The sequence below is a fragment of the Thalia democratica genome, chromosome 1 (genome assembly GCF_965202585.1).
Source record: "Thalia democratica chromosome 1, ktThaDemo2.hap1.1, whole genome shotgun sequence".
NCBI classification, from domain to species: domain Eukaryota; kingdom Metazoa; phylum Chordata; class Thaliacea; order Salpida; family Salpidae; genus Thalia; species Thalia democratica.
Genome location: NC_139165.1, coordinates 93,714,666 through 93,724,759, shown reverse-complemented (window position 1 = coordinate 93,724,759; position 10,094 = coordinate 93,714,666). Strand labels below are relative to the sequence as shown.

At 28.0% G+C, this 10,094-nt stretch overlaps 1 protein-coding gene across 1 annotated transcript; it reads left to right on the top strand.

Moving 5' to 3' along the window:
- Nucleotides 1–242: 242 nt before the first annotated feature.
- On the top strand, nt 243–7,932 carry LOC145841282 (broad substrate specificity ATP-binding cassette transporter ABCG2-like). The gene is made up of 14 exons (XM_082948651.1): nt 243–298; nt 633–747; nt 1,578–1,730; nt 2,033–2,190; nt 2,660–2,811; nt 3,020–3,265; nt 3,743–3,873; nt 4,031–4,116; nt 4,773–4,862; nt 5,084–5,208; nt 5,484–5,638; nt 5,946–6,035; nt 6,326–6,459; nt 7,764–7,932. The coding sequence occupies exons 1-14, from the start codon at nt 246–248 to the stop codon at nt 7,930–7,932; spliced, it is 1,857 nt and encodes a 618-aa protein (XP_082804777.1). The 5' UTR covers nt 243–245.
- Nucleotides 7,933–10,094: the final 2,162 nt, after the last annotated feature.

The following is a 10,094-nucleotide window of genomic DNA, read 5'->3' as shown; positions in this document are numbered from 1 at the left end:
AGCTTGTTTGTTTTTAGATATCATTTGTAAGTAAATAATGTATAAAATGAACAATAAGATATAGTCACCTTTTATTTTTTTTTTCAAACATGTAGTACAGTAGACAGTTGACCTTTTCTTTTATTCAAAGATTATTATAGTTTCAATGAGTATAGAAACTAATATGTATGTACAAAACTGTATTTAAATATAGTAAGAATGAAGAGCATTGTACTTTATTTTTTAACATTGTTTACAGCGGCGTAATGAAACCTGGTCTCAACGCTATCATGGGTCCAACGGGTTCCGGAAAAACTTCGTGAGTTTTAATATTTGACCTTAGTCATAACAAGAACAAACGTAAAAATAAAAACGTTTGTTTCTATTGGAGTGCTGTAGGTTTTGAGTGAGGCATCGGAACTTAAAGCTATTAGAACAGTTTTATTAACTATACTTGTCAACAAAATTAATTACTTAAAATTCGTCAAACATTTTTTAATTTTAAACAAATTTATACCAATAATAAACATGTTTACTTCAAGTTGATTTTGACGTTGGTGGTTCTGACAAGTTAAAAGTTTAACGAGTTATAACAATGTTTCTTTAACTGATTTTCTTTTAAAATACAACATGAAATATTCAAATTTTTCCAGACTTTTAGACGTTTTAGCGGGTCGCAAAAATCCGAAAGGGCTGAGTGGAGAGGTGAAAATAAACGGGGAAAATTTACCCGACAACTTCAAAAGAATCAGTGGATACGTGCTGCAGGTAAGTCTGATTTTGACCTTTGATTTGTTATATATATTTTATATATATATATAAACTTTTTATAAAACTCACCTTTATTCAAAAACATATTTAGACATAGTATATAAATTCATATACGTTTTGTTTCTGTTTTTGTTTGATGATATTATAAAGTGTTGTTTTTTAGTTTAATATATATATATTTATTATGTTTAATATGTTTCATATATATATATATAATATATATTAGGTATTTTAGTGGGCTCAGTAGAAGGTGTTCAAGTTTAAATAATAACCTTATTATATATATATTATATATATGTATGAGTTTTGAAAATTAAGCTTACTTTAATTCAAATTATAATATCAACATTTTTAGACAAAGTATATATAATCATAGATGTTTTGTTTTAAACTATATTAGTAGTTTAATTTTAATAAAAACTTTTAATCAGATTTTCTTAACGTAAAACTTAAATAAACTAATTTACATGTCCCTTAGTATGCCAAATAGAAAATTTTGATATAAAGTTTGTGTTACTTACATTGATAATTAAAGTTAGCTGTGATTAAGTTAGTTAAATTAACGTCATAAAAAATTAAGCCGGCGGTACAATTGTTGTTGATAAAAATGATAAAAATGCATAATGCATCACATCCTAGTTTCAAAATAAAAAACAGGTTTTAAATTTTCTTATTTTTTCCTTCGAAACGAGATAGTGTACGAAGTGATAATAAGTATTACAGCTTTTAAATAGAAAATTTTTACATAAGGTTATATTGAGATTAGAAAAATAGAAACTAACTCAATCGTTGTTTTCTGGTAAGCACATAAAAAATCCCCTGAACAGAAAGACGTGGCAACGAGCACGCTCACGGTCAGGGAGAACCTGATGTTTTGCGCCAACTTGCGGTTGCCCAAAAGCGTTCCGACGAGCGAGAAGGAGAAACTGGTGGATCAGGTGTTGTTCGACCTCGGAATCAGCAACTGCGCGGATACCATGGTTCGTTTGTTTTTCAATGTGACGTAACTCAAAGAAAGTATTTGTTTTTACCGTTTAAAATTTTAGGTCTAGATAAGCTACTTTGATAATAAAAATTTTTATTTTAAGGAATATACTTTACAAAAAGTTTTTATTTGACTAATGTCACAGTAAAAAAAAGTTTGGTATAGCTTAGTTTTTTTTGCTCATACAAAAACAACAACCTGAGCTCAACTCAAAAATAACCTTGGAAAATGTCAACTACAAGTCTGAAGTAAAAAAAAATTACCAAAACAAAAAATATATATAAACGAACTTCACAGGTAGGTGACGACTTGATACGGGGTATAAGCGGTGGCGAAAAGAAGCGAACGTGCATAGCGATAGAGCTGATCACGAGCCCGTCAGTGTTGTTTCTCGATGAACCGACAACTGGTTTGGATGCGGCTACCGCGAACAGCGTCATCAGACTGCTTTCCACGTTAGTTGTTACGTCATAATCTTTTTTATTTATTGTTACGTCATAATAATAAATAAAAGGCCCGCTATCAGCCGGGATCGGCTATGCATAATTGGGCATAGAGAACAAAATAAATGATAGTAATAAATTATAAGTTAGAGTGATGTAATAAATAAAACAAACAGATAATAAAAATAAATATCATCCGTAATGTTTCAGAGTAGTGTTTTTAAAAGCTAGAATAATTTTATTTTAATCTACTGTTTTGATAACATTACATTTATGTTCACCAATAAGTTTCTAGATTTTAGTTTGATTTTTTAAGTTATAAAAAAAATTTGTAACCTGGTAATGTAGAAAAAACGGTAAATTTTTCAGTAAAAAATACTAGCTAATAGAGCGAGTTGAGTTTTGTAGCACTTAACTAAGTTTTCACTGCTGAATATTTAAGAGCAAACCCTTTGCATAAAAACTTTATATTTCGTTTCAGGCTAGCAAATAAGGGGCGAACCATAATATTTTCAATCCACCAACCGAGGTACAGCATATTCAAGTTGTTCGACTCGCTCACACTGCTGGCCAGGGGAAAGATGTTTTATCACGGGGAAATGAAAGACTCCCTGTCGTATTTCAACTCGCTTGGTAAATGTTTTTTGGTTCAAATTGAGTTTTTTTTTTGTGAACGTTTTAATTATTGTCCTATTTAGTATTAGACAAAAACTTTGTTAGTTAATTTTTTGTTTCCAAAACTAGAAAAAATTATTTTCAATATGTTGTTTAATAGAACTGGAACGTTTTTTATTATTTCGTTAAAATAAGCTACGTCATTTGCAACATTATTACGTCACAGGGTACCGCTGCGAATCGCACAACAACCCCGCCGACTTCCTCCTCGACGTCGTCAACGGCGACGCGCGCAAAAGCGTCGATGACGTCACGAAAAAAGATCCAAAACGTGACGTCATTAAGAAGCCGAGGACCAGATCTTCTGAGGATTTTGCGAGGATCGCGGGTGAATTGAACGGGAAATATCTGAGCTCCGATGCCAGACGGAGGCTGGAGAAGGACTTTGAGTACTTGAGCGCCGTTTTTAAAGGTTTGTTTTGAGTGCTGTAGTCATATTAACTGTAATTTATAAAGAGAACAAAACTGACAAATATTCTGAACATTTGGAAGATGTTCAAAAAGTAAATTTCAACTATAGTTTCAACTAGAGTGAAAAATTGTTTGTTCACAACAAACTGTGAAAATAAAATATGAGTGTAGCATAATAACGAAGAATTGAGGACTGAGCTGTAATTCATTCTGTGGCTAGAAACAAGATGAGAAAATTTTATTTAATAAAAAAAGTTTTAAACATTTTGTTAGTATAATTTACTAACCACGTAAACTAATTAGTTTAATTTTACTAAAAGTATGCTTATGTAAACTATTTGTTGAAAGTACTGTTAAAGGCGAAATATCTGTATATTTAGATTTTTTAATTTGAACTTATTGTTACTTAACAAGCACGTACAATGCATGATTATGAACGTAGAATTATTTAAAGTAGATAACATTAAAACTGTTGTAGAAGGTACTAGAAATGATAGTTGGTTTTCTAACGTGAAAAAGTATGCCAACCCTTTTCACTATCAACTGAAAATTCTTATGAAAAGGGCCGTTTTGAACGTCATCAGAAATCCTGCCGCTCTGACTGTTGTGGTTTGTATTATTTTTGTTTAATAAAGAATAACTTACTTAAAGTGTTCTTTTTAACTTGTATTATTTCACTCACATAAGCATTAAACATTGTATACCATTATACATTAAACATTTTTATTTGAAATATCCTCTTTGTAACACTACTATTAAATTTTAGATGGTAGTCAACGTTATAATGGGACTTTTAGTTGGATGTTTGTTCTTCCAAATAGGTAATGAAATCAGTCCAGATGTTCAAAACAGGTAAAGAGTTGCTTCTTTTATTTTGTACTTCATTATAGTTTAGTTTAAACTTATTGTACATATTGTATAATACATTAAAAAATAATATGTTTATTAAAAGCTAACGTTATTTCTATATGCTATACTTAAAATATTTCTACTGAGTTCTGTTATAAATTTAAGTACTTCAAAGAACAGTAAACTAATATTTCTTGTCAATGAATATAAATACAAACATATAAACTGTTGTATAAGTGTACAAATTGTTAATTGTATAATAATTGCACTAAAACATGTTAAGTAGATTATTCATGTTGAGTGTTAGGTTACAGCACATAAATTGATAAAACTGTACTGTAACATTATAAAAATGTTAAAACTTTAATTGAAAACTCATAATATCTAAACGGATAAAATTTAGCAATAATCTTTATCAACTTTCTCAAAAAAAAAAAAGTAAAAACAATCAACTGACTTTATAATAAGATGAAGGCAATAATAATAAAAAATTAACTACGTAGTATTGTTACTCTGTCAACTTAATGTTTTTGTTCTATTTATCGTATTTGTATTAATGATTTATTGTTCTGTTGATAAAGTTAAACCACGTGACATTTTAAAGCATACAAGAACTATTATAGCAGCATATTCTAGCAATTAATTTTATTTTTCTTCAGATTTGGAGTATTGTTTAATTTAGTTGCTTACTTTCTGTTCGGATCAATAAGCGCTATGGAGGTGTTTTTAAAAGAAAAAGAAGTTTTTACGTAAGTTTTTAGCTTGTCTACTTTAAAATACTACTTTAATTATTATTTTGTCTTATAATTATAAATATAGTTTAATCACCTTTTTTGGTTATGAAAAACTGCTTTTTTACTTATAGTAAACTTTTATTTAAAACTTTTTTAGACTTATATTTTTCTTTAATAATAACAATTTTTATATTTTAATTTTAAAACAATAATAATATGCTCTACAAACACAACAGACATGAGTATGCGTCGGGTTACTACAGGGTTTTCCCCTACTTCCTATCTAAAGTCCTGGGCGACCTGATACCCGTCAGAACTCTGGGCCCCATTTTCTTCGCCATCACCACTTACTGGATGGTAGGTGAGTATTATGACGTCACATTTGCTTGCTAGTGATTATTGTTCAATTAGATTATTTTCTTTATTATAAACGTTAAAATATTTTTTTGTTGCGATTATGCACTTAATATTTTTTTAAACTCAAACTTTTTGTGTGTAAAAAAATATTTTTTGTCAATGAACGTTAAAATAACAAACTAACTTTACAACATAACAGTATATTTAGTATATAAATTTTTTGTAATGAAGTGCAAAAAAAATTACTCATATTCTTTTTCTTATTGATATTTTTTACAGGATTGAGAGAGGGTGTTACAGAATTTTTCACTTTCCTGATAATAATACTGGCATTAGGGTACGCCTCTGTTGCCATGACGATATTTATGACGTCATTCTGTTCGTCATTCGTTGTTGCTAACACGATTGTTTCCATGGTGTTTGTGTTCAGCGTGGTATGTAGTTTGTTTATAAATATTGTTATCGTATAGTATATTTCGTGTTTTATATTCTAATTAGAAACTTACTTTTTTGTTTTTATTTTCTAAATTTAATTTGTTTATCTAAAAATCAACATAAACAGCTTAATTCAAATAAATGTTTTTTGGAACAAAAATTATAACAGTATTTCTTCGGCCTAAAACTTCATCGTTCATTAGAATTATTTTCAAAAGTTTACTGCAACATTTCACAGGCAATTAAAAAAATGTATTTCTTTTTTCTTAATAGCTAGTCAGCTTTAGCTTTAACTTTTTTTTTCAGATGTTCGCAGGACTTCTATTAAACGTAGACAGCATTTTCCCCTGGTTAGCTTGGATGCAGAATATAAGTATTGCCAGATTTGCATTTAATGTAAGTTTTACTAGTAATGTTGTTAATTTGATTTTAACGGTTGGATACCTAAATTTTTTATTGGAACATAAAGGTTGTTTACATTAAAATAACAACATTTATTTTTTTTAGTTTATTATTTGTAAAATCTATTTAAATCAATCGTAGCGTATCTCAGCTTTTTATCTTATTCAAAACATTTTAACTGCGTAACGCGTTTCATAACAGTTATGTTTCACTTAACTGATGTACAGATTTAAATTTTAAATTTTAAGTAATAATCAACGTTCAAGTGTTATATTTTCATTCAGGCGCTCGCAATCAACGAGTTCAAGGGAAAGAAGTTCGTGTCGTGCATCGACCCTAACAAACTGAAGGGTCAGAGCAGCGCGATACCACCCTCGTTACACTGCGCTGATTTCTTCACAAGGGACGACATGTCTTGGTAAGTTTGTTTTAATACATTGCGCTGACTTATTTACAAGGGATGACATGTCTTGGTGAGTTTGTATTAGGGACACGTTCAAAATCCACCCATTCAAATTCGAGAACCGCTTACCGGTCGAGGGTAAGGGTTAGGGGTAATATTGATAGTGAAAAATAAATAAAAAATGAATTAAAAAAATATTTAAAATAATTTTATAAATAAAGAAAAAATATAAAAAGAACCGGGTGGATTTTAAACGCGGATGGATTTGATAGTATACCATATTTTAAACATTATAGGGTATCCTAAACCAGTTTTCATAACGCTCCCTTGACAGAAATTAAAAATATTATCGCTTCCATTTTTGGCTTCTTCACTAGAGACAGCTTGTCTTGGTGAGGTTTTTCTAAAAACACCAAACTCTTGTTTAATGGCAACAGGTTTTGTACAGCAGAAGTTTATTTTGCTATGTTAAATTGAATTTAACACAAAAAATATGTATTTTAATAGTTACTCGCCTTTGTTTGTTTGTATTTAAAATGTTGTGTAGAAACAGAGACATTTTATATTTGTAATAAATAAAATTACCAGATTCAAAGTATGCGAGTATTTTTTTTTTTTGTTATTAGTAATACAAACTCATTAAGATGTATATGTTTAAAATAAAAGAATCTTAAATCACAAACAACCAAAAGTCAACTATATAAATAGGTTTGGTAGTCATGATTTAAACTAAATAAAGCAATTGTTTTTGTCGAGTTGTAGTGCTGTATACTTTAAAAGAAACGACAAGTTTTGATTTATTTCACATTTGAAAATTGCTTTTGAGAATTGTTATTTAAAACTGAAAAATTGTGAAACAATTTAGTCTGTGCATGGGAATTTTAAAGTTAAGTTGCAGTTTTTTTTTTTTGAAAACTAGTTTTATGCTAATCTAAGTCAAGAAATAAAATAAAGTTAAACCGTTAGCACACCACTTTTTATAACTTTTATGCAATACTTGTACATGACATAAAACTTGACTTACTTAAACAAGTAAACTAATCGTTTCTTAACATTACTACAAACTAAAACAATTCTTTTTACTCTAATGTTATGTTTAATGTACAAATAATGGCTGCGTATATTGTTTATTTAACGACAAAAAAAAACGCTTAGAAAGTTTAGTCCAAGGACCTGGTGCACGAATAAACCTTTCGGTCACCTGAACAATTTGACGTCATGCCCAGAACCAAACCTTTTGAACGTATTTTTGTCGTTCAATAAACAATATACGGACAATATGTCCGTCAGTAAACAAAAAATATAAACAAACCAAACAGCATCGGAACGACAGGCGAGTGCTTTCTCTATTCGCAGTTGAGCATAGGGGACGGATTACATGTGGACAGCAACCTGATCTGGTACAACGTCGCAATATTGTTCGCAGTGGCCGTCGTATTCTTCGTTATGACGTATGTTAAGCTGTCTAGAACGAAAGTTTACAGTTGATTAAACTGTATTTCACCATTTGCTATATTTGCTTTAAAAATAAAGTTACAAAAATTTTAAAAATACTTTGAAATACTTTTATTTGAAAATTTTTATAAAACCTGTATAGTACAAAATAAGTAAAAAAGTTCAAATTTTTTTTAATACTTGTAATTAGTTTAGCTGATACTTAAAACCTATTTTTTTTAGTTTAATATACTGTTTTTTTAAAACTTATTTATTTTTCATAAAGTTTTTTTATATTTATTTTATTAAACCGAAACTTTAAGATATTCTCTATTTTTAGTTTTTTTTTCAACTTATTATATTTATTTCGACACAAATTGTTAAACTTTTACTTTACACCAAGTCAATCTTGAAACATTTTTTTAATGTTTATGAAATAATGTTTACTGTTGATATAGACTTGTTTTAACGATTACTGTATAAGTCAATACCATTCTTTTGTTTGCACTAAAGGTAAAAGCTCTGTTACCGATGCTAAATTTCAGCAATAACAAGTGTTAAAGTTTTGTTTATATTTAATAATTGATTATTCAATTAGTTTTTTTTTGTTTTATACTTATCGATAGTTTGAAATTAGTATCAATTAGAAGGTCAACTTACAATAATTTTTATATTTGAAACTGTATATCTAATACTTCTGTTTTTCTAAGTCTATTTAAAGAAAGAATCTAAAAAACACTTCATTTTGATTTGATTCATTTTATATTTGCAAAAGTTTTTAATATCGTTTACACTTTTTAAATTTAAAGCTTTTTTTGAAATATTATCTTTTTAATTCAGTCCATATTCAGTTAATATATCAATTTTTGTTTTAAAGAAGTATAATCTACAGTTATAAACTTTTAAAAGTTTTTTTTATAAACATACTTTAACTTTATTAGTTTTTTAAAATAAGTTAATAGAAACGATAGTTAAAGTGCAAAGGTTACAGTTTTTTTTTAAAGTTACTGAACTCTAAAAATTCTGACAAAAGGAAGTTAAAAAAACTAAGTTTCAAGACCAAACCAAACACATTAAAATCCCAAAAAAAAAGTATCTTTGATAAAAAAAAAATCTAATAAAAAATTTAGTTTGTAAAATTAATAGTTATAACATTTATACGAAAATTCAAAACTATTTTCAATAAGTACATAAATATTTTGTTTGATATAAAATTTTTTCTAATTCTTTTTGCAATCGTAATAGAAATTTATAAGTTTCTTCAGTAAAAGCAAACACATAAACGAAAGCAAAACAATTAACTAAAAAAATTAAAAGGTAACAAAACAACATGTGAAGATTGATTAATGGTAAACAAAGCATAAACAAACAATTTAAACCATTAAAATTGAAATGTGTTTTTTGAAGTTTTGTCAACGTTATACATTTAAAAATCTCTTTTAATGAATATATCTTTTAGCCACCTTTTTTCAGGTTTTTATGCTAGTCAGTCAGTTTTGTGCTGTGTTCTTTAAAGTGTGAACTTTATTTTGCCGCCACGTTAATAATTTGAGAAGATACTCCAATATCTAAAGCAAAACGCTATTGAATTTATATTTTTATCATTAGTATAAATGAGTAAAACGGAAACAATAAAATATTTTTTGACAAGTAATAACTAACTAATACAAAAATAAATAAATTTAATACATTAAACAACGGCAGTTTTACAAAATAAAAACTTGTTCTTATTTTCATGTAAATAAAAATAATATTGATAAAATAACAGTTGTATTGTAGGGAAAAAGCGACAATGTTTTCTATGAAAATCAATCGTATTACAAATCCCACGATATTTTCGACTATTTTTTGTTTACTTTAGACTTTTTATTTGCGCCGCTAATCGCAAATTGAAGATAAACTTTTATACCTACCGGTAAAGTTGTGTACTTAACTGTTTTACTTCAAATTCTGTTTGCTTTATTGTATATTTAAGTGTACTTATTCAAAAACTGTATGGCTACCTGTACACATGACTGTATGCATAACTGTTATATTTCAAAAACGGTATGATTACCTGTGTACTTAACTAAATCATTCACAAAGTTAATACTTTAACTGAATACTTAAATGTATAGTTTAGAAATTTTTTACTACTTTATTAGTAATCGCTTAGAACTTTTCTACTTAACTGTATTGTTAGCATAACCTTTTATAAAGCAATCGAATTATTGTTT